The sequence below is a fragment of the Myxocyprinus asiaticus genome, chromosome 2 (genome assembly GCF_019703515.2).
Source record: "Myxocyprinus asiaticus isolate MX2 ecotype Aquarium Trade chromosome 2, UBuf_Myxa_2, whole genome shotgun sequence".
NCBI lineage: Eukaryota > Metazoa > Chordata > Actinopteri > Cypriniformes > Catostomidae > Myxocyprinus > Myxocyprinus asiaticus.
In genome coordinates, this window is record NC_059345.1 from 19,825,413 (window position 1) to 19,851,226 (window position 25,814).

At 39.6% G+C, this 25,814-nt stretch overlaps 3 protein-coding genes across 3 annotated transcripts; 2 read left to right on the forward strand and 1 right to left on the reverse strand.

Moving 5' to 3' along the window:
* Nucleotides 1-2,231: 2,231 nt before the first annotated feature.
* ttc5 (tetratricopeptide repeat domain 5) lies at nucleotides 2,232-8,862 on the forward strand. The gene is made up of 10 exons (XM_051652279.1): nucleotides 2,232-2,336; nucleotides 3,020-3,152; nucleotides 3,258-3,469; nucleotides 3,556-3,709; nucleotides 3,829-3,920; nucleotides 4,030-4,086; nucleotides 6,776-6,922; nucleotides 7,107-7,321; nucleotides 7,460-7,604; nucleotides 8,402-8,862. The coding sequence occupies exons 1-10, from the start codon at nucleotides 2,271-2,273 to the stop codon at nucleotides 8,519-8,521; spliced, it is 1,341 nt and encodes a 446-aa protein (XP_051508239.1). The 5' UTR covers nucleotides 2,232-2,270; the 3' UTR covers nucleotides 8,522-8,862.
* Nucleotides 8,863-9,556: 694 nt separating this feature from the next.
* On the reverse strand, nucleotides 9,557-11,604 carry LOC127414433 (E3 ubiquitin-protein ligase CCNB1IP1-like). Its single transcript, XM_051652447.1, has 3 exons — nucleotides 11,268-11,604; nucleotides 10,487-10,633; nucleotides 9,557-10,331 (listed from the first exon to the last, which is right to left on the reverse strand). Exons 1-3 carry the CDS (start codon nucleotides 11,562-11,564, stop codon nucleotides 10,170-10,172), a joined length of 606 nt encoding a protein of 201 aa, XP_051508407.1. The 5' UTR covers nucleotides 11,565-11,604; the 3' UTR covers nucleotides 9,557-10,169.
* Nucleotides 11,605-17,362: 5,758 nt separating this feature from the next.
* On the forward strand, nucleotides 17,363-23,845 carry si:ch211-212k18.5 (sal-like protein 4). The gene is made up of 3 exons (XM_051652161.1): nucleotides 17,363-17,657; nucleotides 19,419-22,573; nucleotides 22,747-23,845. The coding sequence occupies exons 1-3, from the start codon at nucleotides 17,582-17,584 to the stop codon at nucleotides 22,969-22,971; spliced, it is 3,456 nt and encodes a 1,151-aa protein (XP_051508121.1). The 5' UTR covers nucleotides 17,363-17,581; the 3' UTR covers nucleotides 22,972-23,845.
* The last annotated feature ends 1,969 nt before the right edge of the window (nucleotides 23,846-25,814 follow it).

The window sequence follows — 25,814 nt, forward strand, 5'->3', positions numbered from 1 at the left end:
TTGTTTTTAGTTTTGCAGTAAAAATATTTTTTTAAAAAACAAACAAAAACAAACTGATTCTTTTTTTAAAAAAAGTAGAATTCTCAGCCTTTTTCTATTTTTGGTTTCCCATTCTCCCTTCTCAAAACCTGGAGTGAAAACAATAAAAATAAATAAATAAATAAATAAATAAATAAATAATTCTTTACGTAAGTCGTCTCATCGACACTTAAAAAAGTCACCAGCAGGGGGAGTAAAGACGAAGGAAAGGAAGTATTTGCCACGATATTAGTATTTATTTTTGGTATGTTATTGGAATTTTTTGTATGTGCGGAAGACCAACATTGCATATTTTATTAACATTTTACACTGTTTTGTTAAATATGCTGCTGTTACATGCAGTTCTCTCTTCCATGGGGATCAATAAAATTGACTGTTGTATTATCATTTCACTTAATTCATATAAACAGACGAGAGTTTGATATTTTATTAGTTAATTATCTTTGACCGTCAATGTTCTTGGTACGTTAAAATCTCAGAATTTCAAAATAGAAATGGAATAAAATTTCAGGAATCTTGCGGCAGACTGTATGGTTTCACCATGTAGCTATTATTATTATTATTATTATTATTATTATTATTATTATTATTATCTAAATGTATTTGCGATCTATCAATGCGCTAAGACACGTAATTGACGACACATTTAAAATATAAATGTTTTCTATATTCTATATATACTTATTTCATAAATAAATAATAAAACAAATTATATAAATAGATATATAGATATATAGCTATATATGACGTGCTTGTGTACTTTTCTAATTTTCATAGCTAAAAGAAAACACGCTTGTTTCTTTCTCTTTTAATGAGTAAATAACAGCTGTCTTCCGGTCTGTTCTCACTGACCAACATTTTCAGACACGCGAAGAATTTGACTGGGCAGGTTCACTTTTTATTTATTTATTTATTTATTTTTGGCGATTTAGCCATCTTGTACAAATTCTTACGACTTCTCACAAGATCGGGTAAGCTTTTTGCCAGCAATTCGTCCAGGATTAGTGTAACATGGGGTTATTACCAGCCGTTTTATATAAACCCTGTTGGGACAGGATTAGTTTTATATGTGGACGGTGGAGCCTAATAATTACCAGAGCTTCTTGGTGATTTAAATCCCGTGCATCGGTCACGTCATTAATTTTTCCAGGCTTTTTATGGACTGCTCGTTCCCGAGCAGTTGAAGATCACAGCAACTTTTATGTCTATATGTGTGTTTTCTTTTGGCTAGGTCCACAAGCACGTAATTTTGTGTTTTGACACAAATAAAATTACATGTGAACGGATTGTTCATATTTTTAATTTTCTAGGGTGTAGGATTACAGGCTTGATAGTGTCATTCGTCAGGTATTCCAATCAATTTCAATATTCCCAGATACAGTAAGACCATGTTTAATATTTCCTGCATAATTAATAAGCCGAACCATACATTTTCTGATGGGTCCGTGTGACGGCAGTGTGTAAATGCAGCTGACACAAAAACATCTCTGCGACAGACATCGTTTATCCCGTGTGAATTACAGAATAATTACTTTATATGTCCTGTCCATAAAACTAATCCCGCTTCACGTGACCTTTCGGGGAAATAACATAGATGTGTTACCATTAGGCTAATTGGAAATTCGAAGTTACAAAATCAGTATTTAGGTCATTTTTCTAAAACATCATATTCTGATCACAGAATGAATATATTAAAACTCTGTTTTAGTTAATAATTCACCAACGCAAATAATTGCTAAATGAAAACAAAAGTTGTTGTTGTTATTTTCGTTTTCCGTTTTTTTTTTTTCAAAACGGATATTGAATGAACGGAAGATACACGGATTTGACCATCTTCTACAAGTTATTTTTGGTAAATAGTGAATTTATCGAGCTTTTATGCCAATTATGCGTGTCAGACCAAAAAGTGTTTACTGCATAATAATAGGAAAACAAAGTATTGATTCGATTTCCGAATCACACACAAAAATATTTTATTAATCTTAATAGTTGTGCATTTTAATTTAGTTTAGTTTTTTTTTTTTTATCGTTTCATTCTCTGTGGTTGGAGCTTTTGTATTATTATACATTTTGTATTTAGTTTTTCCTCTCTCTCTCACATTTATGTATTTTCGGCGCAGGATTTTAGTGTCACTTATTTATTGTTATGTTTGTCTCCCGACCGATAGGTGGCGCGAGGACATTTTGTGTTTATCAAATTTCCCTCGGATGCTTCTGTGTACATGTGAAAGATGGCCGAGGTTGACAATGATGGGGAGCAGAAGACATCAGACAAAGATGATTTACAAGTCTTAAAGGTTTGGACTGACACTGTCCCCCTCTTTCTTATAAGTAAACTGTAATAAATGTGGGTCTCTGCACTCAGATAATAATAGTGATGATGTATAATATGTGTAACAAATGGCTGCTGTTAATCACTATAACAACTGATACATTGCCGTCTAACAACAACTGCTTCGTAAGATTCAAGCTGTGTCTTTTCTCTGTTCGACGAACCTCTTCTGCTCTGTGTCATGTGTAGCTTGTCAGTGTTGTCTGTATTAACGACCATGTGCAAGGCTAATGTTTTACGCCATTATTCACATCTCTTTATAATGGCACCCTTATTTTACTACAGTAAAATTATTGCAAATCAATGGACCATTCTTTAAATGGTGAAAGAGGCCTTTTGAATCGTTTGGTCATTTTTCCTAATTTATATTTTTTGATGACTATTGAGGCAAATACCACATTACAAGAGTTTTACTGTTGTAGCTATGGTATTTTGGTGGAAGCTACAGTATAGTTACCATTGCAACTTTTTTTTTTTTTTTTTAAGTAGAACCTTCACTGTGAGGCCAACAACAGACAACCAAAAAAAATAAATAAATAAATAAAAAAAAAATACTCTTGTTTTACACATTTAATACATGAGGTTTTCTCACTGTTTTTTTAGCATGTCAAATGTGCTGTTGTTTCCAATCACACATTTCTCTCACAGGAGTTAGTAGATGAACTGTACTGCTTTAGAGACCGTTACTTTGAGACACACAGTGTCGAAGATGCTAGTAGGAAACAGAATGATGTTGCTGAAGAGATGGCCAAGACACTTGAAAGGCTTGAGGAAAAGGAAGGTGAGCATCACTCCTCCTCTTTCTTCTTCAGAATGGCAAAATTTGACTGTAAGTGTATTGGTGGCTGGCAGCATCATTTCTGTTTTGTATCCTCTCTCTTAACAGGCTTGTACAAACACAGTGCCCAGTTCTTGCTGCTGCGGGGTCGGTGTCTGAACGTTGCCCCAGGGTTCAGTCAGGCTGCTGAGGAGTGCCTTTCCCGGGCTGTTAAACTGGAACCGGGGCTGGTGGAGGGCTGGAACACACTGGGGGAGCAGTACTGGAAAAAAGGAGACCTGACTGCGGCCAAGACCTGCTTCACAGGTGCACTGCAGCAGGTGAGACATATAGGAAATATGGAGATATATGCCTTCTGTTATGCTGCTCATGAAACAGATTAACCTTTTATGTCATTCTCCTCCAGAGTAAGAACAAAGTGTCTCTGAGAAGCCTGTCCATGGTGCTAAGACAGCTGTCACCAGAAGAGGACGCCCAAGAGCAGAGCAAACGCATTTTAGAGAGTTTGGAGCTTGCCAGACAGGCTGTGCAACTCGATGTTACTGATGGGACATCTTGGTGTGAGTGAATTAGAGAGCTGACAGATTGTACCAAATGCTTACAGATAGTCATGCTGGGTATGATGAGAATATTTGGCATAAATTATTCTTAGATATTTTGTTTTGCTTTGACTCAACAGATATTTTAGGAAATGCATATATCTCCATGTTCTTCACCAGTGGACAGAACCCGCAGCTGTCTCAACAGGCCCTCAGTGCCTATGCACAGGCCGTGAGTGTTTTTTTCCCCCCCTCATGTACAGTCTTTCGAATTAGCAAACACTTTCACGAGCCAAAGGTAGTTGTGTTTGTTAAATTTTTGTCTGTGTGCAATTTTACAGGAGAAAATTGACAAAGCATCCTCATTGAATCCTGACCTCCAGTTCAACAGAGCTACGGTAATAATATTGTCCTTCCCCACCAAAAAAAATTAAAAATAAAAATAAATGATATATATATATATATATATATTATTCACTCATACACGCACTACTATCCCTCCTTTTGCTTCTATCTCTCTCGTCTTGATATGGATCTTGATTCCGTTTATCATGTTGTCATGGTGCAACCTATTAGGGTGCTTTCACACTAGAGCTTTCGCTGCGGCCCTAAGGCTGTTGGATATAGAGTTTTGTTTAATTGGTGTGTGTGAGTGTTTTTTTGAAGTCGGTTGCACACCCTTCATGTAAACTGCGGAATGGTTCACAACTGATGATGTATGATTTGTTGGGATGTCATAAAATATACACTGGCGGCCAAAAGTTTGGAATAATGTACAGATTTTGCTGTTTCGGAAAGAAATTGGTACTTTAATTTACCAAAGTGGCATTCAGCTGATCACAAAGTATAGCCAGGACATTACTGATGTAAAAAACTGCACCATCACTATTTGAAAAAAGTCATTTTTGATCAAATCTAGACAGGCCCCATTTCCAGCAGCCATCACTCCAACACCTTATCCTTGAGTAATTGCTAAATTGCTAATTTGGTACTGGAAAATCACTTGCCATTATATCAAACACAGTTGAAAGCTAATTGGTTCATTAAATGAAGCTTAACATTGTCTTTGTGTTTGTTTTGAGTTGCCACAGTATGCAATAGACTGCCATATCTTAAGGTCAATATTAGGTCAAAAATGGCAAAAAAGAAACAGCTTTCTCTAGAAACTCATCAGTCAATCATTGCTTTGAGGAATGAAGGCTATACAATGCTTGAAATTGCCAAAAAAAACTGAAGATTTCATACTAAGGTGTACACTACAGTCTTCAAAGACAAAGGACAGCTGACTCTAACAAGGACAGAAAGAGATGTGGAAGGCCAGATGTACAACTAAACAAGAGGATAAGTACATCAGAGACTCTAGTTTGAGAAATAGATGCCTCACATGTCCTCAGCCGACAGCTTCATTGAATTCTACCCACTCAACACCAGTTTCATGTACAACAGTAAAGAGAAGACTCAGAGGTGCAGGCCTTATGGGAAGAATTGCAAAGAAAAAGCCACTTTTGAAACAGAAAAAAAAGAGAAAATGTTAAGGTGGGCAAAGAAACACAGACATTGGACAACAGATAATTGGAAAAGATTTTTATGGATCTTAACCCCATTGAGCTTTTGTGGGATCAGCTAGACTGTAAGGTGCGTGAGAAGTGCCCGACAAGAAAGCCACATCTATGGCAAGTGCTACAGGAAGTGTGGGGTGAAACGTCACCGAGTATCTGGACAAACTGACAGCTAGAATGTCAAGGATCTGCAAGGCTTTCAATGCTCCACGTGGAAGATTTTTTGATGAGAACTCTTTGAAGTAGTTTAAGAAGTTCTAAACATTTTTTTTTTTCAAATTGTAATAGTAATTTTTCACGATATTAATGTCCTGACTATACATTGTGATCAGTTGAATGCTACTTTGGTGAATAAAAGTACTAATTTCTTTCCATAAGAGCAAAATCTGTACATTATTCCAAAAATGTTGGCCACCAGTGTACACATATGGATTATCGATCGGCACATTATTTTATCAATACATTTAAAGCATGGATTTATTAACATCAGCTGACATTTAAATTAGAAGCTTGCCTAATATGCTATTGGTCCTCCACATGCCACCAAAACAACGCCGACCCGCTGAGGCATGGGTTTTACAAGTCCCCTGAAGGTGTCCTGTGGTATCTGGCACCAAGATATTAGCAGCAGATCATTCAAGTCCTGTAAGTTGTGAAGTGGGGCCTCCATGGATCGAACTTGTTGGTCCAGCACATCCCATAGATGCTCAATATGATTGAGAGCTGGGTAATTTGGAGGTCAGGGCAACACTCTTCATGTTGCTCAAACCATTCCTGAACAATGTGTGCAGTGTGGCAGGGCGCATTATCCTGCTGAATGAGGCCACTGCCATCAGGAAATACTATACTATTGCCATGAAGGGGTGTACCTGGTCTGCATCGATGTTTCGGTAGGTGGCACGTGTCAAACTGACATCCCCATGAATGGCCGGACCCAGGGTTTCCCAGCAGAACTTTGCCCAGAGCATCACACTCCCTCCACTGGCTTGTCTTCCCACAGTGCATCCTGGTGCCATCACTTCCCCAGGTAAATGGCGTACACAGCTGTCCACATGATGTAAAAAAACAGACGAGACTGGCCTATAATATCTCAAAATCCTGCACGTGCTGTTCGCTGGTAGGTTGAAAGATTGAGCATGGAATCTGATGGAGCAGGTGAAAGCTGTAATTAATTTATAAATGTCCTGTTTTTCCTTTTTCAACTTGTGACTCAATTTCTAGCAAGAAATAAGCATTGTTTTTTTCTTGATATTTGCTTGGCTGTGTCTAAAGCTCTTTTGAAATAGATTTAGATCATTAGACATGACGTTATGATGCCTTGGAAGGCTGCCTGAATCCAGCGCAAGGTGCCTTCATATACAAATTGTAATGTAAAGAGAGACCTGTAGGGGGAGGAGGGGGTGGAATCTAACTTTGGGTATGGACCAAGCAATCAAACCAAGTGGTGAAACAGCCCTAATTTAACAAATCTATACCAATAAATATTCCACAGCTACCTAAGACACCTACGTATTTTTACTTTCACCAGTTGTTCCAGTATGAGGAGATGTACAGTTCAGCACTGGATGGATACAGTCAGGCTGCCGTCCTTGACCCTGCCTGGGAAGAACCTCAGGAGAGAGAAAAACAGCTTCTGAAGTACTTAGACCAGATTACAGCACTAATTGAGAACAAGGTGAGTGAGGTGGAAATGTTAATTTCATTCTGTTGAAGTTGGAATAGCTGCTCATCAAAAAAAAAAAAAAAAAAAATGTTTTGGTTGTTTTGTGTTCTGTTTCCAGCAGATGGCAGTGAAGTACAGACAAAGTTCCAGACTTCCATAAGAAATCATATTAACCCCTGCTCTCTCTGTTTCACAGGGAAAAGTAAAAGCGCGGCGTCTTCGTAACATGCTCTCCTCCCTCAGTTGCTCTGCCCTAGGCCCATGCTCCTCCCCTCAGTTCCGCTCTCCCTCAGGCCACACAGGAAGCCTGGAACCCCGCAGCATCTCCGCTCTCACTCACGGACACAACGCCGGGGTAGCAGCCCTGGGAAAAGTGGTCTTTAGCTTGGCCTCAGAGGGCCGTATGGCTTTGTGAGTTTTTACTGAACATTTCTCAATGTGTGCAAGCACACGTCTATAAGCACATAAACATTGTTGAGTATACTTAAATGTTAGCTATGTTAGCATTGAGTTTTATTTTTAAAATGTGTTTATGTTTTTGCCTTTCAGCACATTTGGTATGGTGGACAGTGAAGAGACCTGTTGTGTCATCATGGTGTACAACACAGCAGACAGCTGGGGTGTTTTAATAGGAGATACTGTTGTCATTCCCGAACCACAGGTCAAACGGCACAGCGTAACCCATAAAGATAAGGTTTGTGTTTTAAACAGATACTTTTCATTATACTTTACCCAATTGTAACTGTAAAGTGCTTAGTCTTTGCGTTAAAGGGATAGTTAACCCAAAAATTTTAATTCTCTCATTTACACACCCTCATACCATTTCAGATGTGTATGATTTTCTTTCTTCTGCTGAAGACAAAACAAGACTTTTAGAAGAGTAACTCAGCTTTGTAGGTCCATACAATACAAGTGAATGGTGGCCAGAACTGTGAAGGTCCAAAAAACATATAAAGGCAGCATAAAATTAATCCATAAAACTCCAGTGCTTCAATCCATATCTTCAGAAGCGATATAAGCGTGGGTGAGAAACAGATTAATATTTATGTCCTTTTTTACTATAAATTTCCACTTTCACCTACTTTTGTTTTTGGCAATTAACATTCTTTGTGCATATCGCCACCTACTGGCCAGGAAGAAGAATTTATAGTAAAAAAAGTATTTAAATATTGATCTGTTTCTCACCCACACCTATCATATCAGTTTTAAAGATATGGATTTAACCACTGAAATCATAAGGATTACTTTTATGCTGCCTTTATATGCTTTTTGAGCTTTCACAGTTCTGGCCACCATTCACATATTGTATGGACCTACAGAGCTGAAATATTCTTCTAAAAATCCTCATTTGTGTTCTGCAGAAGAAAGAAAGCCATACACATCTGGGATGGCATGAGGGTGAGTAAATTCATTTTTCTGGGCAAACTATCCCTTTAAGGCCTATATAATGTAAATCTCTAATAATATTTTTCTTGACTTCTCTCTATACAGTCTTATGACTTCCGAAGTATTCGTGTGGACTCTCCTTTGCTTCTCATTGTCAATGGGAAAAGGCAAGTGACAAAAAGCCAAAGTGCTGCCTTTGTTACTTACAAGCCACAGAGTGAATGAAAACCAGCCTGAGGACATAATGAGAACATGGGGAGTGATGAGAGTAGAGTTTTTTTCCCTTTTGTATATATATTTTGTAATGTTTTGTTCACTTCCTTTATGTGAAGACAAGAAAAGTCTTTGTACATACTTTTCAAATCATTTCCCATTTTAAGTTTCCTCTTGTCTGCTGGTAGACTCTGTAAGATTGTCTGTTTCATACTTGGGTTGTGAAATTAATATACTCCCAGAGGTGCTCTTAAATTTTACTTTGATTAGTTTTTATTTCAATTCCTTAATAAAAACTGATAATTGAGAACTGTTTGGAAGTACCTACAGATAATAAATCTAATTTACACAGGGTTGATCTCACATATTTTAATTGAGTTACTTTCCAGAACAAGGTTGCTTGCATTAGAGGAATATGCTTGGAGATTTTACAGATGACGTGTTTACACCTTCTACAAACAGTTTATCACCAATAAATAATATATCTACAATGAACACGAAGAACTAAACATAAACAACCAGATCTGACAGTACAATTAGAACTGAAATCAGAATTAATAAATGTAAGAAAAAAGACTGATACATGCTAACATAAGTCAGAGTAACATAACACTTTTTCTATCAATCTCAAGTGTGTGTGTGTGTGTGTGTGTGTGTGTGTGTTTAATTTATTTATTTATTTTTTAAACAAAATACTGAAAAAAAGATTAGTTTTTCTTAAGAGAGTAATTCCTGTCCCGGGATGGTGAGCTGAACTGGAAGAAAGCTTTAGCATTTTCTGGTCCCTGTGAGAAGAACCTGTCACTCTCTGGTGCTAGGAAGGAAGGACTGCTATGGGTAGAGCGTTGTTTGGCCAACCCTGATGACAATATTTGAAAAGACACATTTTATCTACTATATATATATATATATATATATATATATATATATGTATATATATATATTTTTTTTATTTTTTATTTATTGTTTTTACATTTTCTCCCCAATTTGGAATGCCCAATTCCCAATGCGCTCTAAGTCCTCGTGGTGGTGTAGTGACTCGCCTCAATCCGGGTGGTGGAGGAGAAATCTCAGTTGCTCCGCGTCTGAGACCGTCAATCCGCGCATCTTATCACGTGGCTTGTTGAGCGTGTTACCGCAGAGATGTAGCGCGTGTGGAGGCTTCACTCTATTCTATGCGGCATCCACGCACAACTCGCCACGCGCCCCACCGAGAGCGAGAACCACATTATAGTGACCATGAGGAGGTTACCCCATGTAACTCTAACCTCCCTAGCAACCGGGCCAATTTGGTTGCTTAGGAGACCTGGCTGGAGTCACTCAGCATGCCCTGGATTTGAACTTGTGACTCCAGGGGTGGTAGTCAGCGTCAATACTCACTGAGCTACCCAGGCCCCTTATCTACTATATCTTAAAATAGTCTATCAGATCTGTACAACTGTGAACCCCTATAAGCGATATAGAACTGTTGACCTCATTTAAATGAGGTAGAAATAGACATGCAATGTAAAACTAGACACAGCTCATCAGGATAAATGGGACAAGTTCTGTCATTCTGTCAAAAAATGTAAGTACATGTAAACCAGATTATTGGTCTTCTCATTTGTCATCTTTTGCTTCAGTTCCAAACCCTGCATAGTTCTACTTGTCCCTCTCTTTCCTAACCTGTAGTGAAAGGGTTGGGCATGATGTCTTTCTCTCCTGTCCCCAAAGTGTGCATACGCAACGAGTCAAAAAGTCCCTGCAGCTTCTGGTATTGCCTGTTTCGTTCATTCAGTCGCTCCAAAACCTCACTGTACTTCCACTTGTATTCCTCCAGCACCTGGAGAATAGATAAAATGAAGGAATGGAGGCAAGAGATGGGGAGGTAAGGGGGGAAAAAGCATCTCTAATGCTCCAAAATAAAGAGCAAGAGAGAGAGAGAGAGAGTGGGCATTGGCTTGATGTGAGGATCTAATGACATGATGGATCTAAGACCTTCTTCAGCGATGCAATCTCCCCTCTTAATATGTTTAACTCGAGCTCTCTGCTCTGGTTCTGCTGGGTCATAAACTTCTCCATCTGAACCACTTGTCCTCCAGCTTGGGACAATTTGTACTCCATTAGCAACCTCTCCTGGTGTACCTGAAAATAAAAAAACAACCACAAAAGGATTTTACATCACCCAATGTTCTATAGCAGTTGTAACAATGAAAACCTGCCATTTATTGACAATAATTGGAGGAAAATATTATTTTTTTATATATACTAAATTAGAACACTATCTGAACTTTAAAATGTCATCGCCCACTAATTTGCGACAATTTAAGCTATTTAATGAATTTTTGGTTAAATGTAAAAATCACAACATTTATGTAACACAAAACAATTAATGGCACAGTAAAAATGGAAAAGGTAACAGAAATTACAACATAAAACACATGACAACTTGCCCTAACTTGATATTTGTAAGTACTCTTGTTCCGAGTACACGTCAATCTTTTGGTTAAAATGGACCTTAATAAAACAGCTTAACCTTGCATTTATGCATCCCATGTGGTTTTATTGTGTTCCCTATTACAAAAATATAATGATATTGGAATTTTAGCTTGCAGGATAGCATTCAAAATTGTTTTTATTAATACTAGATTTTTAAAACCAACATGCAGGCTAGATCACCACTGATTGAGAAAACAAGCATTTATGCCACAGGGCTAACTGCGATACACAGTTTCCACCGACCCCCTTATATGTGATTGCAACCCTACAGACACCAAACCTGGTAGGTCCAGAACTCCAGTGCTTTATGACAGATATCCAGAACCGTATGAGGCTGCAGTCCGACCAAAACCATGGCTTTGTACCGCTCTGATGGAGCCAGTTCGGTCCGCATCACGTCTAGTTTGCCCGAGAGCATGGAGGAGCATACCGGACAGATGGCAGGTGTGTGGCCGAACTCATCTGAGCCGTGTTGATCACAGAATATATGACAGCAGGCCGTGACCCATGCAAACCCACTTAGTCTGGCCCGGCACTTAGGGAAATTACACAGCAAGTTGTATTCGGATACAGACATGGCTGGTTTTATGGGTGAAACAGAGATACAGTCATGTTAATAGTAGGTTTAATAGAGGTTTCAATTATAGCAAAATAACAACGAGACATTTGTGTGCCACTTTATGCGTAAGCTAGCAGCTAAAAAAATGGAGGAAAACGTTTAAAACCCGCTTATTACATTCATGCTATTGTACATCTCGTTGTTAATCAATTGCAAATGGCTATACAGCATTAAATCTTTATTAACAAATATGCAGCATTTAAAAACTTGGGATAGTTTACCGAGTTTTATCAAGTATGTTGTTCTTTATTTATACTAGTCTCACAGGTAGCACACGGGGCGGGCAGCAATTAAATGGCATCATCTGATAGTCTATTTTCACACTTCCGTGTTTCTCGCTTCTGGGGGTGCCCCTCGCAGAGTAAACTTACTTCCAGTATCAACAACGGCCAATGAAACGTGAGCAAGATCTGCTGAAATCAAAGTCTTCACACAAATGAAATAGCATGTAAATGTTTGATCAGACTTTTTGCTTTGTTGTCCACTCTTCAGAGCTCTAATTAATAGAGTTGGGGCACTCGAGTCCAAGTCACGAGTCCAATTTTAATGGACTTGGACTTGTCACGGACTCAGATGCATTTTTACTCGGACTCGACTCGGACTCAAGCCTTTAGGACTCTGGATTTTTTGTGTGTTGCAATGACAAGCAAACAAATAACGTAACATAGGGTAACCATACGTTCTCTTTTTCCCGGACATGTCCTCGTTCGGCCGGGATTTCAAAATTGCCTCCGGAATTTGGTTTTGTCTTCGTAATGATGTGCTCTCTACAGTTAGTACTATCATACATTCTGTGCATTTCATACTGTGCATCAGTTTTCACATGTATATGTCCTTACGTGTTATTATTCTGGCTGAGAGCAGCAGCGCGCACTCTTTCAAAGTACTTTCTCTCTCTCGCCCGCGCACCCATGCTCTATGTGTGTGCGGGAAAGAGATCGCCATTCACCAGACGTGCTCTGCCACTCTCATCCAGAAATATCAATAATGCAAGTACACTTTTAAAAGTACATTCCCCAACTCTGCAAATGATTAAATACAATACGTTTTATCAGACTCACGTTTCTACGCAAAGCCATTTCTAACTGACTATATCGAGACAAAATAAAATATGCTACATATTAGGGATATTTAAACAAATGTGACGGATGAAATAGACCATGATGGAAATTGTACAACTCTGTCCGTTACATATTTATAGTGCAAACTCTGTGTTACCTGTAAAGCTGGCACTTGTGTTTCAATGGCAAAAAAGTCAGAAAATACAGAAAACAGAAGTCTCTATTCACCTATTATCCATTCTAAATATAATGTGAAAAGAACAACACGTCAGCTCAAGGAGAGTTTGTCATAAAAAATGTGATCTTTACTGTAGGGAAGTAGGCTACACCTGGACACAGCAGGAGGACTGAAAAGTGTGAAATGTAGTAGAATAAAAATACATTTATAATGGTATCTGATATTTTCTGTTCATTCTGATTTATTTTCTGTTTAATTTTATGGGCATTATTAAATGTTTTAATATTACCATTTATTAAATGTATTAAACACATTAAATGTATTTAATAAATTATATTACATGTATTTCACCCATAATTTTAGATAAAAATAAACTAAATTGAATGGACAAATTGAAAATGAAGTAGAAAAAAAACTAAATTAAAATTTGAAATAACAACAACTCTGGTTGTAATGACTAATGCAATTTTTACTTTCTTTTGTCTATGTTTGAGTGGAGGGGAAGAGCAACAAATAACTTAAATGTCAACAGAACAGAATGTCAAGGACAGTTTTGTCTTCATACACCTAAAGCATATGCTTTCATTCTGAAACTATTTTGAAATTTGTTCAGCAGGATATTAATCATGAAACATGAATATGAAATGCAACAGGTGTTTTTGTTGCATTTATACTGACAAATTGTTTTTCTTTGTTTTGAAGGTTAAAATAAGCTTAAAATTTTATGTATATATATAAAAAAAAATATATCCCCTTTTCTCCCAATTTGGAATGCCCAATTCCCAGTACTTAGTATGTCCTTGTGGTGGCGCGGTTACTCATCTCAATCCGGGTGGCAAGTCTCAGTTGCCTCCACTTCTGAGGCCGTCAATCCGCACATCTTATCACGTGGCTCGTTGTGCATGACAACACGGAGACCCCCAGCATGTGGAGGCTCATGCTACTCTCCGTGATCCACGCACAACTTACCACGTGCCCCATTGAGTGCGAGAACCCCTAAGCGTTGAAGCTTTTTTTTATTATTATGCAATTCAATACGGCTTCAATATTCACATTTGAGGTATGACTGTGTGTAATTTATGTTGTAGATCAAAATGTCCATTTATCATTAAGTAATGTTTACCATAGACCTTATTTTACTAAACCCCATTATAAAAACCCATAGGAAAATCCTGAGGGAACACATGGTGAATTCTCTTTCGGGTTTTTGGACTACAAGCTGAACAGCTCTTTGCCTCTGTGCTCACGAAACTCCAAGAGACAACACAAAGTCATTAAAAACATCTCTGTACAACACCTCTGGCATCTTATGTCATTCACCCATCGCGTTTCGTTAAAGAAATAGTTTACCCAAAAATGATTCTGTAAGTGAAACATGAAATTCTCTTATTATTCACTTACCCTGATGCCATCCCAGATGTGTATAACTGTCTTACTGCAGCAGAACACAAATTAAGATTTTTAGAGGAAGATAGAGCTCTGTCAGGTCCTTATAATAGAAGTTCATGCCAGCACTTTGACGGTCCAGAAGTAATATTTAGGCAGCATAAAAGTAATCCACACGACTCCAGTCAATCAATGAATGTCTTCAGAAGCAAATCGATATGTTTGTGTAAAAAATAAATCAATAATTAAAACATTATAAACTTTTTAAAAGCGCTTTCTGCCAGCAGCTGACGCGAAGTGTGACGTAAGCACGTCGGTGAGTTCACACAAGAATTTGGAAGTGGCGCTTATTTACAACAGAAGAATGAACATCACACGAGAGTTTGGCCATTTCAAACAGCATCAGAGCCATGGATGGAAGCACCAATTTAAAGTTAAAAACATTTTAATTATTGACTTGATTCTTATATAAACCAATCGATTAGCTTCAGAAGACATTAATTGATCGACTGGAGTCACATGGATTACTTTTATGCTGCCTAAATGTGACTTTTGGACCGTCAAAGTGCTGGCACCAGTGTACTTCCATTATAAGGACCTGACAGAGGTCTATCTTCTTCTAAAAATCTTAATTTGTGTTCTGCTGAAGAAAGACAGTCATACACATCTGGGATGGCATCAGGGTAAGAGAATAATGAGAGAATTTTCATTTTTGGGATAACTATTCCTTTAATGTGAGCAGATTTTTTGAGTGTTAAACCTGGATGGGGGAACGGGTGCTACTATATTTATACACACTCACATAAACAGTACATGTGACAGTGTGCGTTTACAGCAATTTTAATCACATTTAAGACTTTAAAAAATGTGGGGTGACAAATACATTTTAAAAAGTACAAATTTAATTTCCTTTAATGTTATTAACTTGCATGTAAAATAATACGAGCTGTTACCGTTTGAAATTACATGTCAGCTACACATTTTAACACAAATTATTAAAAAGTTGAAACCTAAAAATAAAGCTAAAGTACACGTATAACAATAAAACGTATCATGAAAAAGTGTAGTGTGTCATAGCTGTCCGAATGTGATCTGCCAGGTGTAATTTACCTCCGTGGGTTTTGAAAAAACTAACATTTAAAGAGAACATTTAAATGTAATACAGGGGTGGTGTAGACTCACACAATCAACTCTTGGTGAAATATACTTGCTGTGCTCCCACACGTAATGCAGTCCGGAAGTAAAGAGACAAAACACAGAAGTGCGGAGAGCTGAATAAGGTTAATAAGAGAAGTCACAGACAATTTTGCGACAGGTATGCCGGCATGATGAAAAGAAAACAACCAACACACAAGCAGCTGTAGAACATTTGGGAATAAAGTGGAGCAAGTTGAACAAAATCTTACACTGCACGCTGCAGCTGAGCGAACCGAGATGATTGCTGAGTTCGGAATTGCATACTACCCATACTTCTCGTACTACTTCTGCCATATCCGTCTATGGCAGAAATAGTAAGAGTAGTATGGTAATATGCAATTCCGAACTCAGCTATTGTCTCGGTTTGCTCGGCTGCAGCGTGCGGTGTGAGTTTACGGCTCTCCCCATTAATTTGTATGGTATCCGCAAATGGTGAGTTACTGTCGTAACACGCTAGTTGACTGTTAAGCTGTCTACCATGATAAAGCCATGGAGGTTATGTCAGAAAATAAAAGAATCTCTTAAAATAGTATGCGTATTTGTACACTAGTTCAATTTGTCCTCAAGAAATTTTGTTTTACATTTTAACGAGACTAAAACAGCCATGACTGTTTGAATAATTTTCTGAAAAAATGATAGAAGTCCCTCTCTTTTTGAGTTATGATGTGTTTGCACCATAATATTTGTGTGGCAATTTTAACAATTAATTTTATAGATATAGAAGTACGTACATATAGAAGCATAAGACTAAATAACCCGTTACTCTCATAAGAAAACCTACTTTATGGCAAGTGGGCAAATTGCCCTTATATGAGATACGGTGCAGGTCGATTGCTTGTATTTGATACATCTAATTAAAAATGGCTTTTCACTTCATCCCTCCTCTATGTGGTGTATGGGAACAGAGGCGGGGTTGAAAAGAGGGGCATTGTGTGGAGAGGCAATGGATCCTGGGGGTGAGGAGAGAGATGCCCACTCAACTGTGTCCAGGTCGCCATTGTTGGAAATTCCCTTCCCATTCAATGCATTTTAAACAGAGCTTCGAATATGCGGACGCACTGACAAAGTGAGCGAGCTGCAGGGGGTCTTTACTCCAGTAACCCATGCAGTTATAGGCTTGATGTTTTATCCCATCCCATCACCTTCCTCATCATCACCCTCAAGTTAATTTTGTGATTTCACACCACCTTTAGATATTCTTTGACATAACAGTCACATCTGCCACATTACAGTAGCCATTCTTATCACTGTAAGTCCTGTAGCCATTGTTTTGCTTCCATGTACAGTTACAGCTTGTTAGATATTACTTTCCCACAAAAAGAAAAATACAAAATCAAAGATTTGTAAAGCCTTCTATTTACATTGCATTTCTCTCAAATTTCTGCCATACCTTTTCAGGGACGTGCCACTTAGTGGTCCAATACTCAAAAACTTTGCTTTCTATCTAGGCACTAAATGAAGTGCGGTCATTAAGTTGTTCAAAACAGACAGATGATGTCAGAATCTTGGGTGATAAGAGCGCCATTCATGCATAAATTAAATGTACATAAAGATATAAATGTCTGAAAACTTCTGATTGGCGCGTATTGATACTATACTATATACTATACTCTTTTGTCTAAATTAGGAGAGAGCTGCAATATAAGCATTAAGAGAAACGCAGCGGAGGGGAAAAGAAAGAAAAAGAGACGGTGTTCTGTGCCATTGAAATGCAAATGTCAGAACAAGGAGAGATTGTATTTGTGTGTGTGCGCGCGCGCGCGAGTGAGAGCGTGTGTGTGTGTGTGTGTGTGTGTGTGTGTGTGAGTGTGAGAGAGAGAGAGAGGGTGTGTGTGTGTGTGTGTGTCTCTTTGGGGGGGGGGGGGGGTCCGCAGAGTGGACAAGTTTGAGAAATAGCCACACACACACTCGTCAGTTCGCACAGCAACCGCGGACGACGTCACAGTCCGCTTCAACAGTCGGTGCGAATATTAAGTTTATTTAACTGATTTCCAAAACAAAACGAACAGCTTTTTGAACATAAGCCGATGCCGTTTTAACGCGCCCAGCAAGGTGGATCAGTATACGAAAAGGGGGAGTATTCAACACGACTATTATTACCTGCGTTGCAAAGTTGGTTGATGCCCGTAACTCTCACCGTCTGCTCGTGAATCATGTCACGCCGGAAACAGACGCGGCCCCAGCAGCTCGTTAACGCAGACCCCGGGGGCACGCGCTTGATGCAGCAAGGTGAGGAAATCACTCCTTTGTTAATTATTTGTTACGCTGGACTTGCTACTAAATGGTACTGTGTAATTAAAATGCATTACTGTGTGAAAACCACTGATTATTAATAGAAAGTTTAAGCTGATTAATAGAAAAGTTTTTGTTGAACAAGTTAAACTGTAGAAGTTGATCACCATCATGTGGAACACCTGTGGTCAGACTTAATGTAGCTAATAATTATATAGACTTTTATTTGAAGTATTTATTTTGAAGAGTTTTGATAAATGTTCAAATGCACCAGTGTGTGTGGCCCTCTTCTCGCCAGTCAGTGAGCCATTGTTTGAGAGATTCAGCTCACATTTCTACCTTGACCTGATTAAAAAAAATAATAATACAAAATAAATAAAATAATGGGTAAAGTAAAAATATGTGTTAAATATATTATCTTAAAAGAAGGGTTTAGAGACTTGTCCACAGGGTTGGTCTAAAGGTGTTCAGCCGTATGGCCCAGTCATTATTTTGACATGAATCACTCGGGCCATAACTGCGTTAGCTTTTCACTAACATCAATTCACCAAGAGACTTGCAGCATAGTCACTTTGACTGCTGGGGGTCTTTTATGCATTTAGAAGAGTCTCCTATTCAGTGTGAATAAGGTGCAAGCAGGGGGAGGGTATGGAGGGGGTGTTTGGGTAAAGATTAATCTCTTCTCACTCCATTCTCCACTTCTCCCTTATTCTCTCTCTCTCGTGTTTCCATGTGCTCCTCTTTTCTGCTCCCACCGTGTTCCCCCCTTCCCTCTCTCTTGCCTCTATTCACTTTGTACCTCTTCTCGGCTGGGGGGTTCCACTGTTAGAATACAGAGGGGAGAAAGAATGCACCATTGCATACATCCATGGGAAAAAAAAGTTAGCTAAGGAATCTTAAAGGTACACCATCTTTGTTCAAAAGTTTGATTTGTTTAGCTGTTGGTAAGAAAAGGTATTCAATGGCCCGGGGATCTCATGATTGAGCTTTTCTGTTGTCTCATTCACAGATTTAATTCTACAGGTCTGTGTACAGTTATTTCATGTACCAGTATGCCAAAGATAGTGGGAATAGTTTGTCTTGTCAGTTAGCCCACCATTTTCCCAACCCCCTTCTTCTCTTTCTTTTTCTACGTTTAAGATTTTGAAAGAATTTGACCTCAGAGCTCTAGAGGTTAGGTCATCTAGCCAATCAGAGCACATGGACAGTGCCCAAAACCCTTTCAATGCCTTGACCTCTGACCCTATATGGGGTCAGGGGGGAAGGGTGAATATAGAAATGAAAGATGTAGTTGATGGACAGAGGGTTGGGTTAAGAGGGGTTATGGGTTGTATTGATATCTATTGTCCTCTAAAAAGCATTGCAAGGTTGTCAGTGAGTTGTGGCAAGAATGAGGACAGAAGATGTGAGTGTTGTGATTTAAGGGTGAAAGATCATTAAGAATAGAGACTGACAAGTGGAGCAGTATTCAGCATTTTGGTGCAAGAAAGCTGTTGATACAGAAGTTGACCTTAACATTCGGCATAATCACATTAGAGTATAAAGATTCTATATGTAAAAAATTATGCCATTTTAATGCATCATTGAAGAGTTTTAGAATAGAATTAAAAACTGCAGTACAAACAACTATTAATGCAACAATGCAGTACTTAGATGCTTTTTTAACAATCTGCATGGGCTGAGGATTAATTCTGTTATCAGAATTCTATTTTTGAATAATCTATCTGAATATTCTTCTTTATTTTTTCTATTTTGCAGATGACCAGCTTCCAGTAAAATCTCCATTCACATCTCTTGCCTCAGAAGCTACCTCGTCATCTTCCTCTTCCTCACCCTCATCCCTTCAGGATTGTCAGCCTCCTTTGGCCCCAAGGGCATCCCCTGGTAGCCTTCGTACACCCTCGCTCCCCAACGAGAGCTCCTCTCCTCCCCATTGGCCTAATCACATTGCCATGTATACCACTTCTCTACCTAATGCATATTCATCTCTTTCCCCGGACTTCCCACATCCTTCATTGTCATCCCAGACCCATTCACCTCCTCCTGTTTCACAGAAATCCACTCATGTTCCACTTCACCAGCCCCACTCCACTGTGACTTCACCACCAATGGGTATTTCGGCAACCACCTCTACCTCCTCCTCCTCATCTTTATCCTCCTCCTCATCACTGGGTGCCCCACAACATCAAGGAAGCCCCATCCACCAAACTCCTTCCTCACCTTCAGAGCAGCTCCAGGTGCCTCCGACCCTGGCTGTACTCTTGGAGGAGCTTCAGGTTCTACAGCAAAGACAGATTCACCAAATGCAGATAACAGAAGAGATCTGCAGGCAGGTACTGCGCCTGGGTGGTATGGTCAGCGCCCAAGATGCACCTTCAAATTCTGTGGAGGGTCAACAGGGAGTTGAAGACTCCCTCTCCCCACCTAACACTGTCTCTGGTGCCCCTTTCATTCCCCAAGCTCCTGTGTCAAAGCACAACCTGTCTCACACTAATGGAAGCAGAGCTCAGTATTCCTCCTCATCATCTTTAACGCCTTCCTCATCGTCCTCATCTTTAGTCACCTCTTCAGCTTCTATGCACCCCCTCTCTTTATCACTGGGACTTCCTCGTTACCTCAATGAAAAGTCTCCTAACACCTCTGTCAGTCATGGCAATGGTGTTAATTTCTCAACTCCTCCCTTGCCCACACGCAGCCTCTCCCAGGACCAGCTACCACTAAGTTCCTCTGTTAGTACCTCGAACGGATCTTCAACCTCATCTTTAGGCCGACAGCAACACATATGCCGGTTCTGTGGGAAGGTTTTAAGCAGTGACTCCTCCTTACAGATACATCTGAGATCCCACACCGGTGAGCGTCCGTACCAGTGTCCAGTCTGCCTCAGTCGCTTTACTACCCGCGGCAATCTTAAAGCCCACTTTCTTCGTCACCGTGAGCAAAATCCTGAGTTGTCGCTCTCCCTCTTGCCACCTGCTCTATCCGAGCAGAGCCAATCAGGATCTGTCTCAGGGCCATCACAGAGACGCAGGAAACGCCGTGCAGAAGATGAAGAGCCTTTTGGGGTTAAAGGTAATGTGGGCATGCCAGACAGTTTAGCTCTGGGTTTCCTATCTGGGTCATCTCATCCGTCTCCCTCCTCCCTTCCATTGCCACCTAGTGTTGATCTGGCCCTACTTTCCACTGCCCACTCTTTGCTTCAACTTAATCGTGCCTCAGCTGCAGCTGCAGCTTCTGTTTCCACTAGCGTACAGTCCTCATCTCCATCCATCACCACCACCTCCTCTTCTGCTTTGAACAGTCAGTTCAAAGGTGCAAAGCAGCAGAGGTTTGATGAGAATACACCACCACACTCCACCTTACACCCTGGTTCTCCATATTCCCAGCTGGCGAACTTTCCTAAGATTCTCTTCCCATCAGGTCCCTCTGCTCACCATCCTAGCTTTGCCCTTCTCCGCCCTCCTCACCTCCCACTTACCTTCCCCTTCTCCACTTACCCCAAACCTCAAAACGCTTCTCCTCCATCCTCTTCTCCATCCTCCTCCTCTGCCACATCTGACACCTCCAAGCTACAGAGACTGGCACAAAAATTGGAGAAGCAGCCCCTCCCTAAAAGCACCAGTGAAGGCCAAACAAACACTCAGGCAAATGACATATCCACAACCTCCAATGCTAATGTTATCTCGGCTTACCGGAGGGAGATGATGGCAGCCTTAGGACTGAATTCCAACTCCAGCAGTGAGCGAACTAGCCAAGAGCTCCCAGGATCAACTGCCTCCACTTTGGCCCCTAATCAGTGTGGGGTGTGCCTGCGTGTCCTCAGTTGCCCAAGGGCTTTACGTCTCCACCAGGCCACCCATTTGGGTGAACGCCCATTCCCCTGCAAACTCTGTGGCCGCTCCTTCTCCACAAAAGGAAGTCTAAGGGCTCATCTGGCCACTCACAGAGCACGTCCTGCCAATGTACGTGGCCAGAACTCCTGCCCTCTCTGCCAGCGTAAATTTACTAATGCCGTGGTACTGCAGCATCACATTCGCATGCATCTGGGGGGCCATTTGCCTCCAGAAGGCAATGGGGAGATGCAGTCTGAAGAAGACCCTGGTCAAATGGATGGAGTCGCTTTGCCTAAGACCCTTCAATCTCTTCCTATTAATATGAGTATGTCTTCCGCTGCCAGCATCCTAGAGTCAAATACTGATGCACACCAGCTCATGGAGTCAAATCAAGATCCCTACGACAACACACCTGAGACGAGTCCAACCGTGACCATGGAGAAGCAGGGCAATGGCATCCCTTCCTCAGAAAATAGCCCTCCTGACAATTCTGTTGCCTCCGAGGAGAACCTTTACCTTGGCACAACTTACCATAGCAAGCTTCAAGTTGTAAATGGCACGGTAGAAGAAGACACACCTCTGTCCCTCTGTACAAGGACTAGCTCCCAGGACACATTGTGTGGTAAAAAATTGCAAAATGGGAGTTCACATCATACAGTGATTAATGGGCATATTTCTACAGCAGGCTCTGAAGCTCTAGATCTGTCACCAGCCCTCACTCCACCCTCCAGCCCTGGGGTGTCCACTGAGTTAAAGTCAGACCAAAGCAGCAAGCAGACAGCACCTCTTGTGAATGTAATGGACAATGGTCTTGAGCCCAAAAATTTAGACTTTCACCCAGCCACAGAAAATGCATCTTTGCACTCCAAAGTTTCAGAAAGAGTCATTGAGGAGAATGGGAAAACTGAGGATGTACAGCAATCTAAAACGGAGGTATCAGCAGAGAAGGATCAAGGAAAACAGGCACTGGATAGAGAGAAGATAGAAGTGATTTCAGTTGCCCCTCCACAACCCCAGCGTTCTGAGAAACCTTACAGCTGCACTGAGTGCGGAAAAGAGTATGCTAGCCGCAGTGGATTAAAGGTACAAATAGAACAATATCTGTAATTATTACATTTTGAATGAGAAGGATTTTGTTAGAAGACATTTTAATAATATTCATTATATTCATGAAAATATACTTGTGTTGACCTGTGATATCAAGCTTATGCGACAAACTAGACTTCTCAATATTGTTTGTGTTTGTATTTCAACAGGGTCACATGAAAATCCACAGTGGCAGTATGAATCAATTGGCCAGTACAGCATCTGCACAGTCCTCTGAGGGAAAAGCTGAGGAGCGTCTGGAGGAGCCAGCCAATGGAAAACTGCAAGGAGAGGAAACTAAAAACTCTTCAGAGGAGAGCACAGACAAACTGTCCTTGAATGAGGATCCGTTGTATACTACAGACAGAGACAACAGACCTGAAGACAGTGCTTAAAAGGATGTGATTAGTTTGGTTATAGCACTATTCTTGTTTACCGATTTATATTTTACTTTTTTCATTTTTGTTGTTAGGAGTAGTTTTTAATTGTTTGAAATTGTAGAATGGTAGTAAATCAGTCAATGTATAATAGTGTGCCTTTACATAAAGACAATGAAATTATATTGATTAAGACTTAGTCTTTTGACCTTTAAATATCAAGATACACAGAAATTGGATCTTGAAAATAGTATTTGTGTATAATAAAAGATTAATTCTGCATCTTAGTGCAATTTGGAATTCTTGCATCTAAAAGAAAAACATTAAAAAAAAACTAATTGAGCAAAATAAACATTACAAAAAAAGGGATTGACCTGAAGTGAGATGAGACGGGATGGGGGATCATACCAAAACTGATCAACCGATGTGAATGTAAATATATGGGTATATGTTTTGTGTTCTTTCATGCTGCTGTAATTTGTAGGTGTTTCTCTATAGCTGCACTATTCCCATGACTGCTATAACTCTGTTTGACCAGGGAGGCTTATGACTGATAGAAAGGAAATGCTGAGAGTGTCAGATTTACTGTCTGCTCAATGTCTGTTCTTTGGATTTCTTTATTTAGAAGACCCAGTTTTACTGATTTGTAGGTATTCATTTATATTGAACTTGATTACTAAAGGAATCTGGCAAACAGCACATCAGATCTGGCCTGATGATGCTAAAGGCTGGCAAATGGCTCAATATTGCCATAGATTTATGTTTTCCTATATTTTCTCTTATCTTGGAGGTTTACATTTTTTTTTGGTTGGCTCAACTGAATTCTATTTAGCTTTTGCTATTTAGATGTTCGTTACTTGATCCTAATTTGTCAAAGAGAAATAAAGTCAAAATGAAAGTCTCAAGATTGAGTATTCTTTTTTGATTATTTCTTTGAACACATTTTTTTACATACTACTGCCCTAAAAGCAATTTTCAGTGTCCTGTGAAGGTTATTTTTGTTTTTGTGCTCCATAAAGCTCAGTGTTTGTCTGTCTGCTTCAGCAATTGTCTTCATCCGTCCCCTCTATTTTGAAGTCTGCTTCCTTTAATAAGTTTTTGTTCCCCAGATAGGTTATGTGTATGCTGAGGTCTGTATGTGTATATGGTGTGTGTTTGTTCACACATATACTAATGTGTGTAATGTGATTGAGTGTGCAGCTGTACAGACTTCACTCCCTCCCCTCCTCTCAAACACCCTCTCCCTTTCTGTGTCATGCTCTCTTTCATATGCTGGCTCTTTCATTTTCTCTTTCATTCTTTGCCTCTTTCACCCTCTTTCCATCCTCCACCCCCTTCCCTGTGTAATGCGGCTGACACACAGGAAGCTCTAATCCTTGCACAATGTACCCCCTCATGCCCCCTGAGCGTCTCTGTGCGGGATGAAGGGGTGGCGGAGACGACCAGCCAGCTGTCCCTAAAATGGCTCCTAATCCTGCCTCTGCCAGGCCCTCGAAACCATGACAACCTGTAACCAAGGAGAGAAATTTTGAGGTTGAGAGGGAGAGGGACAATGAGCCAGAAACAAGGCATGTGGGAGAAGTTTGTCCACATGCTTTCAGGAAGGGATAAAGACATGTCTCAATCAGAAATAAAGGATATCTTAGAGAGACAATACCAAATATGCCCAAATTTAGCGCTGTAAGATGCAAAAAAGCAGCAAGAGTGATTAATGATTCTTCCATGAGCAGTTGTCAGAGATCTTGAAATGATTATGGCAATTATTTTAATTAATGGTTTGAAAGTGAAGTTTCTTTCCATGTAGGCTCAACAGACTGTAGGCTGTTCATAAACCAATAATAAACAAAACACAATCTATACAGCATTATCTAAAGAACTATAATATGTGTGTGTGTGTGTGTGTGTGTGTGTGTGTGTGTGTGTGTGCTTATTTATGTTCAATTTAATGAACTGATTTAATAAATGTATTATTTATGACATTTTATATAAACTAAACTTTCCAAAAGTGGAAATAAACAGTGGCTAAAATGTAATAGCAAAACGATAGACTGCTACAATAATTACAAGCCTGAATCCACAATAGCTATCATTAATTATATTTAAAGTCACAAATGAGTAATAATAAAGCAGCATGCTACCTTTGAAAAATCAGATGTGGTGTAATAGCCCATTCTACCACATGATGACGACAAAAACACAGATATGTGGACAAGTTAGACCCTCTCTCCAAAGCGTTTCCAGGTTGCATTGTGATAGTGAAAAGGCATTATGATGATTTTGTCTGATGCCAAGATTTCCATTTTCACTTTTCAGGGTCTTTGGAAAGCAATAAATGAAACTGAGACTTTTACTTTTTGAATCATAACTATACAATGTAATGTGTTTACTGTTAAAGGGATAGTTCACACAAAAAATAAAATTCTCTCATTCACACCTTCATGCCACCCCAGATGTGTATAACTTTCTTTCTTCTACTGAACAAAACGAAGTTTTTGGAAGAATATTTCAGCTCTGTTGGTTCTTACAATGCAAGTGAATGGTGGCCAGAACTTTGAAGGTCCAATAAAGGCAGTATAAAAGTAACCCATAAGACTCGAGTGGTAAATCCATGTCTTCAGAAGCGATATGATAGGTATGGGTGAGAAACAGATCAATATTTAAGTCCCTTTTTTACTATAATTTCTCCTTTCTGGCCAGTAGGTGGAAATATACACAAAGAATGTAAATTCCCAAAAACAAAAGAAGAAGAATGTGAAAGTGGGGATTGATCATAAAAAAGGATTTAAATATTGATTGTTTCACAACCACACCTATCATATCGCTTCTGAAGACATGTTTTTAACCACTGGAGTTGAATAGAT

What these genes read in the sequence shown, in the direction of transcription:
- ttc5 (XM_051652279.1), top strand. Translation starts at nt 2,271, where the DNA reads ATGGCCGAGGTTGACAATGATGGGGAGCAGAAGACATCAGACAAAGAT. An exon ending in AAGGCTTGAGGAAAAGGAAG is followed by an intron (nt 3,153 to 3,257) that starts GTGAGCATCACT and finishes CTCTCTTAACAG; the next exon opens with GCTTGTACAAACACAGTGCC. An exon ending in CAGCACTAATTGAGAACAAG is followed by an intron (nt 6,923 to 7,106) that starts GTGAGTGAGGTG and finishes TCTGTTTCACAG; the next exon opens with GGAAAAGTAAAAGCGCGGCG.
- LOC127414433 (XM_051652447.1), bottom strand. Translation starts at nt 11,564, where the DNA reads ATGTCTGTATCCGAATACAACTTGCTGTGTAATTTCCCTAAGTGCCGG. An exon ending in TGGAGTTCTGGACCTACCAG is followed by an intron (nt 10,634 to 11,267) that starts GTTTGGTGTCTG and finishes TTTTATTTTCAG; the next exon opens with GTACACCAGGAGAGGTTGCT. An exon ending in AGATTGCATCGCTGAAGAAG is followed by an intron (nt 10,332 to 10,486) that starts GTCTTAGATCCA and finishes TCTATTCTCCAG; the next exon opens with GTGCTGGAGGAATACAAGTG.
- si:ch211-212k18.5 (XM_051652161.1), top strand. Translation starts at nt 17,582, where the DNA reads ATGTCACGCCGGAAACAGACGCGGCCCCAGCAGCTCGTTAACGCAGAC. An exon ending in CACGCGCTTGATGCAGCAAG is followed by an intron (nt 17,658 to 19,418) that starts GTGAGGAAATCA and finishes TCTATTTTGCAG; the next exon opens with ATGACCAGCTTCCAGTAAAA. An exon ending in CTAGCCGCAGTGGATTAAAG is followed by an intron (nt 22,574 to 22,746) that starts GTACAAATAGAA and finishes GTATTTCAACAG; the next exon opens with GGTCACATGAAAATCCACAG.